This window comes from Lepidochelys kempii, chromosome 5 (genome assembly GCF_965140265.1).
Source record: "Lepidochelys kempii isolate rLepKem1 chromosome 5, rLepKem1.hap2, whole genome shotgun sequence".
Taxonomy (NCBI): domain Eukaryota; kingdom Metazoa; phylum Chordata; order Testudines; family Cheloniidae; genus Lepidochelys; species Lepidochelys kempii.
The window spans coordinates 9,947,207-9,965,245 of NC_133260.1; the positions used below are offsets into that span (position 1 = coordinate 9,947,207).

General features: G+C 43.5%; 1 protein-coding gene across 7 annotated transcripts in view; it reads left to right on the forward strand.

Annotated features, from left to right (window-relative positions):
- The first annotated feature begins 3,567 nt into the window (after nucleotides 1-3,567).
- Nucleotides 3,568-18,039, forward strand: part of PIK3C3 (phosphatidylinositol 3-kinase catalytic subunit type 3) — a 137,463-nt gene continuing 122,991 nt past the window's right edge. For 6 of the 7 annotated variants that reach the window (XR_012158836.1, XM_073343431.1, XM_073343433.1 and 3 more), the window contains exons 1-4: nucleotides 3,568-3,730; nucleotides 5,597-5,785; nucleotides 7,003-7,146; nucleotides 8,686-8,815. Coding sequence is in view for 6 of the 7 variants with exons in the window: in XM_073343431.1 (XP_073199532.1) it covers nucleotides 3,663-3,730; nucleotides 5,597-5,785; nucleotides 7,003-7,146; nucleotides 8,686-8,815 (531 nt within the window). In the remaining variant the exon portion in view is untranslated. Of the gene's footprint in view, nucleotides 3,731-5,596; nucleotides 5,786-7,002; nucleotides 7,147-8,685; nucleotides 8,816-18,039 lie in introns of those variants that run through there. The other variant, XM_073343436.1, reaches the window with a different exon arrangement.

The following is an 18,039-nucleotide window of genomic DNA, read 5'->3' on the forward strand; positions in this document are numbered from 1 at the left end:
TGAGCAAATAATTGAGATTTTGATTCAGTGGCCAAACCGAAAATCCAAAATGGGAATTTTTCATGTTTTCTCAACAAAATGAGAAAACAAATTAAAGAAAAAAGGTCAGTTCAAATGAAATGTTTCAAACATCATTTTGAAACATTTCAAAATGTGACAGTTTGTTTCAAAACAAAATGTTGAAGCCGTTAATTAGAAAATGACACAACGGGCCATTTAGACTATTAAAAAAAATCTTCCTTTGTCATTTGGATTAAACTATTTTTTAATAATTTTGGTCTGGTGAATTTATTAGTCAACAGAAAAAGTTTGCCCAGCTCTAATTTACTCACTTCATATTTTCAAGCTTTGTTCTGCAACCATGGGGACTAGAAACTTACTTTTTATCTAAATGCAGCCTCTTGACTCCAGCAGCTGGGGCTTTAGAGAAAACATCAAATATCATGAGACCCATCATTAAATCACAAGAGTTGGTAACATATGAATACAGGCATACAGCAACAAACTTGTGGTGTCTTTGTTTTCAGCATGCTGCACTTGAACATTTCTAACTGCTCCGTGTATGCAGAGACAGCAGCCAGTTTTACTCTTTCTGATTTTGTTGTTCTCCTCAATGTAAAATAAAAGTAAACCGGACTGAAATGATATGGTGGCTCTCTGCATTTGGAAAACCACTCCACTAACAGATAGACGAAGAATGTCAGCTCATTTCTGTTAGGGGGCTTATTCCTTCACCCACTTACTTCCCTGGTCCTTCTCACATGAACAGAGAGCAACAATACCCGAAGTCCAAAGGTGCAAACAATTCGATGTTTATTGGGGTGAACTTCCAGCAAGCATGATTCCAGTTTCCTTCCTTAGTATCCTCCTTCCCAGCTCTGACACCACAGAGACTTACACCTGTGTCCCTGTTCCGATTCCTGCCCTTAGCCAAGCATGATTCCAACTTCCTTACTCCCATTCCCTGTTCCCATTTCCCCCTTTAGCAAAACATGATTCCAATTTTCTTACCCCCATTCCCTGTTCCCATCTCACACACACACACACACACACACACACACACACACACACACACACACACACACACACACACACACACGCCCATGCCCATGCCCATGCCCACGCCCATGCCCATCTCACACACCCCCATGCCCATGCCCACCCCCACCCACGCCCCAGTCACTTCCTCATTGACTACAGATTATATAGTAAAACTTGAGTTCTGCTTAGCTATACCTTAACCAATCATTTTCCTGAAATTTAACTAACCAATCCTAACATATTGTAACATGATTATGTAACCAATTATATCCCACCACCTCAATTAGTTTACACCCAGCAAAATTAATTATACAGCAGACAGGAACAATCACAGAACCAGACAGAGATTATACAGACAAACAACAGCAAAGTGGGAACTATAATGACAAAACAATACAGAAGTGAGGATTTCACATCCCAGCTATTGATAAGTGAGTTCTTGCCAGACAGGATGCTATCAAACTAAGTTTCCTTTTACATTTTCTAGGCACTTCCCTTTCTCTGGAGGTGATAGGAATACAATCCTGTCCTGATAGTGCCTAACAGCCCAATAGCACCTTATTTCAATGTGACTAGTTTGGAATGTGAGGATGTGACCGTTCGCTTCCCAGCTTATGGCTGCCTCTGCTGCTTAGCCAAAGGCCTGAGCCTAAGAACAGGACCTCAGACTGTCACAGTAAGAGAAGGCCCTTACACCAGCAGACAGTGGTTTTGATTCTTTCTTTTATACCTCTATCACTAGCCAAGTGATAAGAATACACCTAAATTCTTAGAGTATAGGCCTTTACAGACAGGCCTGAATATCTATATCCTAACAATTTCAGACACTGAGCCTCACACCGTCTAGTGGTAAGAATGTTGATTATTAACCATTGATCATTATTGACCTGTTTTGGATTTGATTAATGAATTAAGCTTCACAACATGCTCGAAAATAGCAGATGCTATTATCCCCATTTTACAGATTGAAAAATAAGATACAAAGAGATATTTCTCAAGGAACAGAGGGCAGAGCTTGGGGATAAATACAGAGGTGAGTAAATATAGTAAAAAAGTATTTGCAGAATCATTTGTTTGAATAAAAAAGCACAAGTCTGCTATGCTGGCATTCACAAGCATCTTTTTAATTAAGACTTAGATTGTAAACTCTCTGGACCGGGGCCATCTTTTTGTTCTGTGTTGCAGCACCCAGCACAATTGAACCCCAGTCTTTGACTGGGATCTGTAATCACTACTGCAGTACAAATAATAAATGTTCATAATCATTATGAGCAGGTGGAGATAACTGCTTATATGACCCATAGAGGAGGGGCATCGGCGCTTGCCACCTATTAATTCTGGAGGGAGGGCTGCAATGGGGAACAACCTTCCCTCAGTGGAGTTCAGGCTGTGGTGTGAGTAGCATTGCCATCTCTGAGGAATATAAAGGGATATCAGGGATGATCCTGAGCCCATAAAACCAGAGAGCTAGCTGTGTGTTCTGAGCCCCCTGATTAGGGTGACCAGGTGTCCTGATTTTATAGGGACAGTTCTGATTTGGGGGGCTTTTTCTTATATAGGCACCTATTACCTGCCATCCCCGTCCCGATTTTTTCCACTTGCTGTCTGGTCACCCGACCACTAATGGACTTTCCAGGACAGGGATAGCTCAGTGGTTTGAGCACTGGCCTGCCAAACCCAGGGTTGTGAGTTCAATTCTTAAGGGGGCCGTTTAGGGATCTAGAGCAAAAATTGGGGATTGGTCCTGCTTTGAGCAGGGGGTTGGACTAGATGATCTCCTGAGGTCCCATCCAACCCTGATATTTGATGAGTCTATAACAGCTACCTAAAAAAAGGGGAATACCTGGACTGGTGGCAACTCTAGGTGTGAGACAAAGGCAGAAGCCCCTTTGATTTTGAATGGGGGCAAGAGCCACAGCCAGGAGCCCTTTCCAAGGGCATGTGGCAGGCTACAGAAGAGGGGAGAACCAGATGGAGGGGATCCCCTGGGGGGGTGAGGAAGATGGAGAAACCGAGGGTGCTTGGGACATCCCTCTCCCCCCCAAGTCAGGCAGGGTGACCTGGCAGAACCCGCAGAGCCGCTGCCGCTGGGGCACAAAATCCAGGGCATTTGGGACAGTCGTGAACCCATCAAAGCAGACGCGGAGTGTGCACTGAGCCCCCTGCAGATCTCCCAGGACAGCTATCTCAATAGCGGGGAAGCCTGGGAAAACCTGGACAGGTGACACTCCTGGTCACAACAGGGAGCAGCCACCTTGGTTGTAATACTATGGGGACAGCCACCTAGGCTGGGCAGGCGCAAGGAGACAGCCTTCGGGGCGTCAGCAGTGGGGGAAGGAGGGGAACACCATCTTGCTTTCCAATCCCACAGGGGCAGCCATCTTAGCGAAGCCATTGGTGGGCGCGGCCATCTTGGTTATGGCGCTCCCTGGGGGCGGCCATCTTTGTAAAGAACTAACGCGGGGGCTGTGGCAGCTCTCCCGGCCGGCGGCGCCGGCGTCCCCCTAAGCAAGATGGCGGCGGGGCATGCTGGGATTGGCAGAGCCGCCGGGGTTAGGGGTCGGAGGTACTGAGTGAGGCTCCGGCGGCTGCAGCGGGCCGGGGGAGCCTCTGGAGCCGCCATGGGGGAGGCCGAGAAGTTCTATTACGTCTATAGCTGCGACCTGGACATCAACGTGCAGCTGAAGATGTGAGTGAGGAGGGGGGGGGCGGCCGGGCGAGGGGGGCAGCGCTCGCCCCTCCCCCCCCGCTGGGGGGGCGGCGGAGGACTCGGGGCCACCCTCCACCCCCGGCTGGGAGGGGACTCGGGGCGCCCCCCCTCCCCCCGGCTGAGGGGGAGGTGGGATCTTTCCTTGCGGGGGTGGTGGGCGAGGGGGGCCCCTCAGGAAGGGAGGGGGGCGCAGCCCATCTTGGAGACGGTGGGGGCTGTGGGGGAAGGGCTGGGTTAGGGCTCCCCTCTCGGGGTGCGGGGTGGGAGGGGGGGAGAGCTGGGCCCGCGGTTTGCCCTGTCCCAGCCGGGGTCGGGACGGGGCAATGGAGGGAGCTGGGATGGGCCCATGGCCCTGCATCTCCAAAGGGGGCTCTCTGTTCATCCATAGGGGGCCTGGGCCTGGCTTCGGGCCCGATCGCAGTGTCCCCTGCAGTGGAGCTGGGAGCCCCAGGGCCTTGCCTTGTGGGTCTCTCAGCTGGGGCAGTCATGCTCAGCCTGCTCAGTTGCACCTTCAGGGTCGCACAGCTGCAGCAGGGTTGGTTGTCCGGCGCTTCTGGGTACTAGCCGCTGGCTCAAAACTGTCCGGTTACCTTCCAAAAACCGGAGACACGTTTCTTTGGGGTTAGGTCTTAACCTGGTAAAAGCGCTGTCTGAACAGGTCAGCTGATAAAGGTGCATTATTGGCTTAATGCTACTATGCCGGATAACCTGCTTGTATTACAATTAAGACTTAATATTAGAAGGGGGAGAAAATCTCCCCCTCCCCCAGCTTCTTCACCTTGTTCGTTTGATACCACTTTGCAGATTCGGTATAGACAAGTGTTCACAGCCTCCAGGCCTGACTAAGTATGTTCATAACTTAGGCTTGGTCTACACTACAGAGTTAGGTCGAGGTAAGGCAGCTTACGTCAACCTAATTGTGTCAGTGTCTACACTAAAATGCTGCTTCCACTGAAGTGAGTGGCCTGCTACACCAACATAATAACTCCACCTCCACGAGAGGCATAGCACTTATGTCGGTGTGGTTAGGGCAACGCAGTGTCTGTGTCGACACTGCCTTACTCCCCTTGGCTGTTGGCTGTCATTTTTGTCAGTTTCATGGCTGCCTCTGGCTCAGAGCAGCAATGTGGGGCTCACAGGGCCAGCTAAAACTGACAAGAATGTCAGTTTCACAGCTAGTAGGCTCCTTGCTGTGAAAATGAGCAGGCGCTGGGCTCACAGCTGTCCCCCCACCCCCAGCTGTCAGCCTAGGGGCCACAGCTGGAGTTGTGAGCTTAGGGGCTGAATTTCACAGCAGAGAGTATATCAGCAAGGAAATTGACATTCTTGTCTGTTTCACAGCTCCAGCTGTGAATCCCATGCTGCTGCTATGAAGGGAGGTAGTGGTGAAACTAACAAGAATGTGAATTGCACTGTTCCTAGGCTCCCTATTGTGAAATTGAATCCGCATGGGGGCTCACAGCTCTAGCTGTCAGACTGGGGTGGGTGGTGGGCTCCAGCTGCGAGCCCCAAAATGCCCCACTTCAGTCAGTGCAAGAAACTTCACTGTTTTCTCTGCTAACATGCAACATACATAACATTAAATAATCTATTTTAAAAAAAATAGGCTAAATTCATTGATGCCACTTCACTGAATTTCTGAATCCTTCTCACATAGTTAGATGACATTTCTCTCTGAAAAATAGTAATCCAGCACAATTAATGATTGCAAGACTAAGATAGCCAGTCTCTGTGCTTAATAATTTCAATAAAAATCCCATTCACTCTCCAGTTCTTTCTGTGGACATCTATTATTTAAAATGAAGTTGGCATTATATGACAGTTTCTTTCTTTCTTTTAATTTAGAGGAAGTCTGGAAGGGAAAAGAGAACAGAAGAGTTACAAAGCTGTTTTGGAAGACCCTATGCTGAAGTTCTCAGGATTATACCAGGAGACTTGTTCTGACTTGTATGTAACTTGCCAAGTATTTGCAGAAGGGAAACCTCTTGCTCTTCCAGTTAGGACTTCCTACAAAGCTTTTAGCACTAGATGGAAGTAAGTGACTATATTTCATATACATCTTAAGTATTTGGACATTGAACTACATTAATATATGTTGTGGCTTTTCCAAAATTTACAAATTATAAAAGAGAAACTCTTAATCAATAGTCTGGGGATGTTTTCTTCACATTCTTGATTCTTAATACAGTTAATATTATTTGTATTCTGGTGCCTAGGAATTCCAGTCAGAGCTCCATTGTGCTGAATACAGTACATACATGTAATCAAAAGATACTCTTTACCTCAAAGAGCTTACAGTCCTAACATATGGCTAGAGAACAAGCGGAGAAAAACAAATAAAATGTGAGGAGGTGAGGGATCAGGCAGAGGAACAGCATATGCAGGAAGTTAGGATAGAATATCATAATGGGTCCTTCTGGCTGTAAAATCTCAGCAAAGGCAAGGTTAACAGTGATTTGATTGTTTGGTATAACAAGTAGCATACGTATTCTATTTGCTAGGAAATCTAAGCAGTATATCCCATTGTGGTACAAAGGAAATGTCAAAATGTATCTCCTTTGAAAATCATAACTACATAGTGGAAACTACATCAAGCCAAGCAATTTCCATTTGCTAACGGGGAAAAGGGCAGAAATCCTCATTTGTGTTCTGCTTGAAATATCTCCTTCAGTGAAACAGTTTTCACCCGTTTAGAGAAGCCAAAAATTCTATATTTCAGATATATTAGGATGTGTAAAATAAAGCTATCTTTGTAATGATCAGTTATAAAGAAAAATGTTATGAGTGACAAATGGTGTTTTGTAATTTTGATTTTTCAGAGTAACACCCCTGGCATTTAAAGTAACTTGACTAACAATAATAATTATTATTAGCTATTTTTGAGGTGTGACTAAAGTGTGTGTTTGTACCTTTTTTCTATTCAGTTGGTTAAGTGTGGCTGAGTTGCATTTTATTTTAGTTTTATTTAACTTTATTTTTTGGTCCGGGCCTGTAAATGTTCATGACAATTTTGCAAGGCTGTTTGTTTCCCATAAACAGAGTTCAGTTATGAATTTTGAATATGTTCTCTTCAGCTGTGGTCCTGCAAACACTTACACATGTGTGTAAGTGTGTACTGGGCCAGAGCCCAAGTGAACATATTCAGCCATATCTTCAAAGTTCAAATATTAGGGAAAAATACCAGTATGGAGTATAAAATAGAACAATTTAAAATATGACGTTCATAACTAACAGCGAGTTTCTCTCCTCAGCTGGAATGAATGGCTAAAATTGCCTGTGAAGTATCCTGACTTGCCCCGTAATGCACAAGTGGCTCTGACAATTTGGGATGTGTATGGGCCAGGTAAAGCAGTTCCGGTAGGGGGAACAACAGTCTCACTCTTTGGAAAATATGGGTATGTTTCTTTTCCTTGCATGGTACCGTAAAATAATAGTTTGAACTGCATTTGTGCACAATAATAAGAGTCAATGGTCATATTAGGGAGTGATGCGTTGATGTAGCTACATTGCTGCAATGGTATAAAGCAGTGCTTGTACAGAAGTGACTTGCCCTGCTTTACAGTCAGGCAACTGATCTGCCCTGGGGTGTTGCAAAGATGCAGTTATTTTGGTTCAAAAGTCCCTAGAGGAGACAAGCCTTTAGGCTGAAAGTTCTGAAAGCTCTTAAGTTTTAAAATGGCAAGTGCTGAGACCACTTCAAATCATGTACTCCGGTAGGTTCATATATTAGCAACAGTCTGCACTGCATGTTTATATAGGTATGGAAATATGTGCTTAGCCTGAAGTATGAACAGATCATCAACATTTGGCTGGCATGTGCTCTTTAAGTGTTGTAATGACATTGATAGGCACCAGTACACTTGTCTCAACCAGAGTTTATCATAAAATTAGGACTAGTCTTTGGTTTAAAAGGATAAGTAATGAAAAATACCTGTCTATGCAGTATTAGTATAAGGTAAAGCTAATCCAGGAAGAGTGGAATCGTCAAAGGTGCGTAAGGGAACTAGACATCCAATTGTGACTGACAATCAGTGGGAGTTCTGTACCTAATTCCCTTAGGAGTCTGTTAAAAATCCCAGCTGAAATGCAGAGTCCAGCCATGTACGCCAGGAGTCAGGGTTTTGGGTGTGCATTGGTGCGTGGTCTCGCTAGCCTGTGTTGCGCTCATCATCGTGGATTCTGTGCGTGTCTAAAAAATCATGTGAAAATTAAAGAGACCAGGTGGATGAGGTAATATCTTTTATTGGACCAACTTCTGTGGGTGGGAGAGACGAGCTTTCCCGCTTACTCAGAGCTGCTCTTAAGGTCTGGCAAACATGAAAAAGATCTTTGTGTAAGATCCAAATTTGTGTCTCTCACCAACAGAAGTTGATCTAATAAAAGATATTCCCTCACACACCTTGTGTCTCTAATATCCTGGGACTGACATGGCTACAACAACACTACATACAACATATTATGCAAATGGCGTTGAAGGGTTCCATATTTGTCTTTACTGACAGAGCAAACTTGTTCCGTTTACAAGTAAAAAAGATATTTGTTCCTAAGTGCCTGCTCTTCAAAGGCAGCAGCATAATCTGTAAACCAGGCGGCATGCTTACTGCCTCGTGCATCGTGACTGGTAATAAAAATAGAAGGCCAAGTTCTGCCTTCAGTTTACACCTGTGCCACCCATTGACTTTGGGAATTGACAATTTTTTTCACTTACCAGGAATCTTCTTCATTTATTTTTAAACTGTACATGGCACCAAAAATGAAGGCCACCTAAGATACGAGTTACCATGCACTTTGCAGTTCAGTTAAATAATGCATGGCAGTGTGATTCTGATTCTGAAATTTTCGCAAAAGGAATGTGGGAGTACTATCATTGTACTTGGATACTGATGGTTGTGGTATTTTCAGTTTACAAAAGTGATGCTGCATCTGTCTTATAGTATGTTTCGTCAAGGAATGCATGACTTGAAAGTCTGGCCCAATGTAGAAGCTGATGGCTCAGAGCCCACCAAAACTCCTGGGAGGACCAGTAGCACTCTCTCTGAAGATCAGATGAGCCGATTGGCTAAGGTAATGTAACAGTTCTTCAGTTAGGTCTTTAAGGTTGCTTGCATCTATAATCTAGAAGCCAGGAATGGAAGACCTGCTTTGCGTGCCATTTTCTGACATTAGTTATCATGCTTTTAAAGATATTTACCTTCTCATTTAACTATAAGGGATTATTGGTGTGCTGTAGCATTTCTCCATATTAAGCTGTAGATCAAAATATAAAAGTTAATATTTGGCCACATCATACTAAACACCCCAGTCTTCTGTAAGGAATTTATGAGCATCCCTTGAAAGTGCTCAGGGAAGACCAAAATGCTGAACTCTTCAGTTTCAATAAGAATTATTTTAATGAGCTTATATTTTAAGAGATTTCCATGTAACTTCTCTAGCATTCTTCAGTAGTCGTCTTCTAAATATGAAAACCTTAGGCCACGTCTACACTACAAACTTTGTTCGATGCAAGTTACGTTGGCATAAAGCTGCCCCAGTTCATGTATTGCTTGTGTGTGTGCATGTTTGTGTCCTTGCATCAGCGCTGTGCTTGCTCACCAAGAGCGTTTGTGTTGATGCACAGTGCAGTGCAGTTTGGGTAGGTATCCCAGTGTGCAACTGGCCACTGTCTTTTGGGAAATTTTGGCAAAGTATGGTGCGGCCAAAACAAGTTGCACAGTCATTACTGGGAGCAAGGGGTTAACTTCCCAGCATGCAACTGTCTTAATCCCAGGTCATCTGTATCCCATAACTTTGGCATCTTTTTTTCAAAATCCCATGAACCCTCATGGTTCTCCTCATTCTGTCATGTCTGACAGAGGCATGGAGCCTGCTGAGCTCTGCAGTATTGTCCTAATCGTTGCAAGCAAGGACGCATGATTCTCTGGTATTTCCAGTGCCACAAGAATAATGCGATCATGACAACTTTTCGGAGGACAGATTGCTGTGGAACCTAGTGAGAACCAATTCAAGGCTGTTGTTGATGGTCACGGAGCAGCCGCAGGTGGTGGAGCACTGCTTCTGGGCCTGAGAAACGAGCACTGACTAGTTTGACTGCATTGCAATGCAGGCTTGAGATGACGAGCAATGGCTGCAAAACTTTTGGATGCGCAAGGCGACATTCCTGGATCTGTGCGCTTAGCTTGTTCAAGACCTCCGGCCTAGGGACACCAGAATGAGAGCTGCACTGACAGTGGAGAAGCGAGTGGCGATTGCACTGTGGAAACTTGCAATGCCAGATTGCTACCAATCAGTGGGAAATAATTTTGGAGCTGGAAAATCCACAGTGGAGGCTGTTGTCATGAAAGTGTGCAGGGCCATTAATTGCCTCTGCTATGTAGGACTGTGACTCTTGGCAATGTGCAGGACATAGTAGATGCATTTGCAGTAGAGGGTCCTGAACTGCAGTGGAGCAATAGACTGCATGCATATCCCTGTTTTGGCACCAGAGCACCTTGCCACAGAGTACATCAACAGGGTTTCTTTTCTATGGCTATGCAAGCATTGGTAGATCACCAGGGATGCTTCACCGACATCAATATGGGCTGGTCAGGGAAGTCAAGTGATGCTTGCATCTTTGAGAATACAGGACTGTTCAGAAAGCTACAAACAAGGGCTTACTTTCTCAACCGCTGGATTATCATTGGCAGTGTTGAAATGCCAATAGTGATACTGGGAGACCCAATTTACCCCTTGCTTCCCTGGCTTATGAAGCTGTACACCGGCCACCTCAACAGCATCAAGGAAGAGCTCAGCAGGCGCAGAATGACAGTTGAACATGCTTTTGGTAGATTGAAGGAATGCTGGCATTGTTTATTCAAGAGATTTGAATCTCAGAGAGAAAAATATCTTGATGGTTATAGTTGCCTGCTGTGTCCTGCATAATATCTATGAAGTGAAGGGGGAAAAGTCGACGTTTCTGTGGCTGGTCCATAGCTATGTTTGCACAGCCTCTTCTCACCATAGGCCCAGGAGAGCCAATACTTCCTGTCTACTCCAAGTTGGAGCGTATCTAGAGCATGTAGCCACATGGTCAGCTAGGCAGTTGCTCACAACAGTGGTGAGCTACTAGGTGTGCTTGCAAGACTGGATAAGTAGGAAAGGGCATTACAAAAATTTGCTGGACTTTCAAGCAGCGGGGTGCGTTCTGAATGACGTGACCTCTGGGCAGTGGAGCTCACAACTGAGGCCAGAGCGGTCAGGGTTGGGCATTGTGGAACAACTGCTAGAGAACTGTTAAGGTTGACATCAATAACACAGTGTGTCTGCTTGTGCTCTGTCAACCTCCTGCTTGGGGAGGTGATGTTACTATTTCTGTGTAATGGGGCACTTACATCAGTGGGAGACAAATTTAGGTGCAGACACATGCACAACTACATGGATTCAAGGTGGCTTATGTCGACCTAACTTTGTAGCATAGCTCAGGCTTTACTCTTCCGGTCAGTACTGATTAGTTCTAGCATAACATTAAGACTATTTTAGGTGGAAATTGCAAGAAGAGAGATTAGATGTTAGCACTGCTTTGGCGACTCAGTGGTATTAATGTCAATTTTGTGCAGAAACAAAGTTTCACTGCCAGAAAATAATGGAATATACTTTTCTGTTGCCTCAAAGCTTGTCTTGAAGAATCCCTGACCATAAAGGATGATTTCTGTAATTGGTCAGTCTGAGTTCAATCATGAACCATTGGATTAACCTATCAGTCCACCTTCTTGTAGCAAACTTAGGCCATGCTCACTTAATAGGTCAACTATTTTAATTAATAGACTTAGGTCAGATTTAATAATTTGGTGATTGTCTCCTAGCTTTTCAAGGCAGCCAACTGCTTTCATAATTGTTCAAGGAAAGTTTGTGATATAAATCTCTTTCCTCTTCTAGAGATTTATGATGGCAATAAACTAACTTTCATTTAAGCTGTGTGTACCTTGAGTTTCTAATAGAAAACTCATTATAATCTGCTCATTTATAGTCAGCAGGTCACTATAACATGAGCAAGGTTGAATTTCAAGAGCAGTAAGAGGATACTCTTATCCACAGAAAGCTTCAGATGCTATTTTTTTTGTTGTTGTAATGGTTTTCTTTTTGGAATGGGAACAAAAGCAATATAATGACTGCCTCACCTGTTAATCTTAATACTAATTTTGTTTAGAATCAACACTATATAGCCTTCTATTGAACATATTCCTCATTGGATTCTAGGAAAATTGGCTGCGCATGGAATATTTCATCAAGTCTTGAGTTTTTTTTTTGTATTGCATTGAGGAAGACATTCCATTGTGTTTAGAGTTAGCATAGGAAGAAACTAAGTGCATATGATCTTAATTTTCTGCTTTAGTATGGTGAATTGGTTTAATGTAGTGAAATGTTGTATTCCTTTATTCCTACATTTATATCTACAAGGTTTTGTTTTTCACATCACTTAGGACTTGTTCACTTTGGAGTTTTCCTTTTGACGTTGGCATAGCTACTTCCGTACGCTGCTGACGTGCATCCACTTCCAAGCTTTGTGCTAACCGCTTTGTCCCCCTTCCTGCTCACCCGACGACAAGTCCCACATATATAAGGAACCAAAAACATTGGAAGCTACACAGCTCTGCACCTTCCAGGATATGCTGAAGAGCACTAACCCTGAAGATATTTGCAGGAGGGTTTTTTGTTTGTTTGTTTGTTCTCAAATGATCTTAGAAAGTCTGCAGTGAACGTGGTCAGCAAGAGATTTTGTGGCTAGCAGACTAGGCAGCATTTTTTCCACCTGACTGTCTAAGGTGTACTAGGTTGGGCCCATTTTCTTATGGACTTCCTAGAACTTTCAGAAAAACAGGGCTCCTCTCCAGCAGTTTTTGACAATTAAAAAAAAAACCACCAAAACACTTAGAGAATATCCCACCCAACAGAAAAAAATTAAGGTTGCAGACTAATATGGCATTGTGAGTGCATTACTTTTCAAGAATGTTAGACATAAGTGTTATAAATTCAAAAAACACGGGAGATGAGGCTGCAATGTTCAAACAAGGCACCCAAGCTACCTGAACTCTAGGTTCTTAGCAATGTCCTGGCAAAACAAACCCGTGCTACTTCAGTGTTCCATAATAAACAGTGTTGGTACTTGTGACCAAAACCAACAATGTTGTGTACTTAATTGCTCTGTGGTTACACTGCTTTATGGCTAACTTTGAAACCATGCGCAGAGCACACAAAATAAGTTTTACAAAGTCCTGATTTATGAATAGCACACTGAAGGCAATCATCCCCCATGCTCTAGCAAAGGTCCAATCTGCTCAGGTGCTGAGGGCAATCAACCTCTCATAGTCAGTGTTTAAGAGTTCAGATACTGACTCTGTATTTTTCCCCTTTGGCAGTCATTTATCCTGTTCATGTGCCTCAATATACAAAATTCATATTTCCCCCATCAGTGGTGTAGCATTGTAACTCCAGTCGGCTACCAAGAGGGCAATTTTTTCCCACCAAATAAAGCTTCTACTTATCTTTTTTTATTTTTGGAATAGCAGGTTGCCTTGTCTTTCTCCCCCTCCTGTTCAGTTGTGCTTAGATTCAGCCTCGCAGTGGTGGAGGTAGATTACCTATCATACCTGCTGTAAATTCAATTGACTAGGGTTTCTGGATCGTGGAAAAGAGTTCTCACTTACCCAGGTGTGCTCTAGCAAATGGATTAATCTGAGCTATGGCATTCTTAAATTCAAGCAGCTGCTTGAGTAAAACAGACTTTCAGTGGTTCTTATAACCTATTTAGCAGTTGATGAGCAATTAGTGATCTTGTATGGCTGTATGTAAAAGAGAATTTGAATATTTGTTAAAATGAGCCATTAACAGTGTTGGTTAAATGTAGGCATAGTATCTGTGGACGCTGTGTTCCAAAGTCATCCTCACTGACTTCTGTAATATGTTTGCAGTTAAAGTACTGGTCTGATTTATGATAATCTGTGATGGTCTTATGATGTTGATTGATTGCCTGACACTAGAGACCAGGTTGAAATCCACCAAATGAATTATTACTTAAAAAAAATACATACAGCTGAAAGAGCTGCTTTCCATTTGAAGGAAAATCCTTTTTATTTCTTGACACTTTTTTGACCAGCACTTCGTTGATCCACACGAAGAATTCAGTCATGCTCGTGTAGGTTTTGGACATTGTTGAAACTCCCATTCTGCTGTGGAAAGAAAATGTTTCATACATAACCTTCTCAGGTTGATGAAACTGTGGCAAGCATTCAGTCTGGTAATGGAGTGCCATATCATCACGCTAATGTGAAATGTTTGAAAGTTGCTTCAAAAACTGTCAGCGTGGCTGAAAACTATGAAGTTGCCCTCCCAGGGGATTGTTGGCAAAGCAAGCTCCATTCCCTTATCTCCGTAATTTATATGCAGAGAGTGGAACATTTTAGTGCTCTGTTTAATGGTAATGACATTAGGACATTACAATTAAATAATTCTACCTTAGGACTGATAGGTTGGTTTATTGCTTTAAAAAGAAAGCTTTGCTGTTAAATTATCACTTCTTCCATTTTCCCTCCCCTCTACCCACATCACTACTCCTATCAGCTGAATGAAATTGGCTGATCATACCACCACCTAGTCCTTAACATCAGTGAAAGCATTCGGTTCTTCAGGGTAAGATAGGATTCATCTTCCAGAGAACATATTTCTTATTTCACAACGCTTGGCCGCCTTTCTAATTGTTTATTTTGAGGTGTTTATGTATTTCTAGAGACCGACATTGTTTCTGAAGGGGTAAGTGTCTGTGGACATCCTGAATTCTATATATGTAGATAATCCGTGATGTATTGTGGGGAAGAAAATGGGGGAACTAAATTGGCTCATTAGGATTACATTTAACCTGCTATAATGATTGACCTCTTGCATACATCAATATTTTATAAGGTCTTCTACTTTTACCTTTTGGCGTAAAGGGAAATTAGTGTGGCTACTGTACAGATTTGGATACTCTACTTTCAGGTAGAAGAGGCACAAGACAGTAGGAAGCAATTTTGCATGGGTTGAAGTGATTGACTAGATCAGTGATGCTCAGACCTCAGTAGCTCAGGAGCCAAATTAGCAATCAAGATTACCCAAAAGAGCCACAGTAGTGTGAATTCATTGTTTCATGTATTATATATTCATATTTAAACAGTATGACGGGAAAATATTTAGTTTATATATAAATTATATATTATTTTCACAGGACAATGACGAAGTATTGACAGGTTTCAGAGTAGCAGCCATGTTATTCTGTATTCGCAAAAGGAAAAGGAGTACTTGTGACACCACAGAGACTAACAAATATATTTGAGCATAAGCTTTCATGAGTTACAGCTCACTTCATTGGATGCATGCAGTGGAAAATACAGTGGGGAGATTTTATATAAACAGAGAACATGAAACAGTGGGTGTTACCTGATCACTCTCATTACAGTGTGTATGGTAATGTGAGCTATTGCCAGCAGGAGAGAAAAAAAAAACTTTTTGTAGTGATAATCAAGGTGGGCCATTTCCAGCAGTTGACAAGATGGTGTGAGGAACAGTGTGTGTGGAGAATAAACATGGGGAAATAGTTTTACTTTGTGTAATAACGCATCTACTCCCAGTCTTTATTCAAGCCTAATTTAATGGTATCCAGTTTGCAAATTAATTCCAATTCAGCAGTCTCTCGTTGGAGTCTGTTTTTGAAGTTTTTTGTTGAAGAATTGCGACTTTTTGGTCTGTAATCGAGTGACCAAAGAGATTGAAGTGTTCTCTGACTAGTTTTTGAATGTTATAATTCTTGACTTCTGATTTGTGTCCATTTATTCTTTTACATAGAAACTGTCCGGTTTGGCCAATGTACATAGCAGATGGGCATTGCTGGCACATGATGGCATATATCACATTGGTAGATGTGCAGGTGAACGAGCCTCTGATAGTGTGGCTGATGTGATTAGATCCTATGATGGTGTCCCCTCAGTAGATATGTGGACGCAGTTGGCAACAGGTTTTGTTGCAAGGATAGGTTCCTGGGTTAGTGTTTTTGTTGTGTGGCGTGTGGTTGCTGGTGAGTATTTGCTTCAGGTTTGGGGGCTGTCTGTAAGCAAGGACTGGCCTGTCTCCCAAGATCTGTGAGAGTGACGGGTCATCCTTTAGGATAGGTTGTAGATCCTTGATGATGCACTGGAGAGGTTTTCGTTGGGGGCTGAAGGTGATGGCTAGTGGCGTTCTGTTATTTTCTTTGTTGGGCCTGTCCTGTAGTAGGTGACTTCTAGGTATTCTTCTGGCTCTGTCAATATGTTTCTTCACTTCAGCAGGTGGGTATTGTAGTTGTAATAACGCTTTATAGAGATCTTGTAGGTGTTTGTCTGTGTCTGAGGGGTTGGAGCAAATGCGGTTGTATCGTAGAGCTTGGTTGTAGACAATGGATCGTTTGGTGTGTCCTGGATGGAAGCTGGAGGCATGTAGGTAGGAATAGCGGTCAGTAGGTTTCCGGTATAGGGTGGTGTTTATGTGACCATCGCTTATTAGCACTGTAGTGTCCGGGAAGTGGATCTCTTGTGTGGACTGGTCCAGGCTGAGGTTGATGGTGGGATGGAAAATGTTGAAATCATGGTGGAATTCTTCAAGGGCTTCTTTTCCATGGGTCCAAATGATGAAGATGTCATCAGTGTAGTGCAAGTAGACTGGGGCATTAGGGGACGAGAGCTGAGGCAGCATTGTTCTAAGTCAGCCATAAAAATGTTGGCATACTATGTGGCCATGCGTGTACCCATAGCAGTGCCGCTGATTTGAAGGTATACATTGTCCCCAAATGTGAAATAGTTATGGGTGAGGACAAAGTCACAAAGTTCAGCCACCAGGTTTGCCATGACATTATCGGGGGTAGTGTTCCTGACTGCTTGTCGTCCATCTTTGTGTGGAATGTTGGTGTAGAGGGCTTCTACATCCATAGTGGCCAGGATGGTGTTATCAGGAAGATCACCGATGGACTGTAGTTTCCTCAGGAAGTCAGTGGTGTCTCGAAGGTAGCTGGGAGTGCTGGTAGCATAGGGCCTGAGGAGGGAGTCTACATAGCCAGACAATCCTGCTGTCAGGGTGCTAATGCCTGAGATGATGGGGTGCCCAGGATTTCCAGGTTTATGGATCTTGGGTAGTAGATAGAATATCCCAGGTCAGGGTTCCAGGGGTGTGTCTGTGCGGATTTGATCTTTTGCTTTTTCAGGGAGTTTCTTGAGCAAATGCTGTAGTTTCTTTTGGTAACTCTCAGTGCGATCAGAGGGTAATGGCTTGTAGAAAGTGGTGTTGGAGAGCTGCCGAGCAGCCTCTTGTTCATATTCCGACGTATTCATGATGACGACAGCATCTCCTTTGTCAGCCTTTTTGATTATGATGTCAGAGTTGTTTCTGAGGCTGTGGATGGCATTGTGTTCTGCACGGCTGAGGTTATGGGGCAAGTGATGCTGCTTTTCCACAATTTCAGCCTGTGAACGTCGGCAGAAGCACTCTATGTAGAAGTCCAGTCTGTTGTTTTGACCTTCAGGAGGAGTCCACCCAGAATCCTTCTTTTTGTAGTCTTGGTAGGAAGGTCTCTGTGTGTTAGTATGTTGTTCAGAGGTGTATTGGAAATATTCTTTGAGTCGGAGACATCAAAAATAGGATTCTAGGTTACCACAGAACTGTATCATGTTTGTCGGTGTGGAGGGGCGGAAGGAGAGGCCCCGAGATAGGACAGATTCTTCTGCTGGGCTAAGAGTATAGCTGGATAGATTAACAATATTGCTGGGTGGGTTAAGGGAACCACTGTTGTGGCCCCTTGTGGCATGTAGTAGTTTAGATAGTTTAGTGTCCTTTTTTTTTTTTTTGTAGAGAAGCAAAGTGTGTGTTGTAAATGGCTTGTCTAGTTTTTGTAAAGTCCAGCCACGAGGAAGTTTGTGTGGAAAGTTGGTTTTTTATGAGAATATCCAGTGAAAGCATCCTGATTGGTTAATAATTAAATTAGTGTGTTAATATCACATGTCTCCTGTGGCTCTTTGCAGCACTTTAAAGAGCCACTTGCAGCTTGTGAGCCTCAGTCTCAGTATCATTGGACTAGATGCTTTTGTGCTGAAGGGTGGGGTATAGATCATTTGGTGCTCTGTGGGTGTAGCCATGACACACACTGCCCCAGTAATGCCCCTGGGATATGACCTTCTGAGCTACGTCTGTTTGGAAATCCCAGCAGTGGTTTAGTGTCAAAACCAGGGAGGCTTTCACCACTGGGAAATAATCAAATA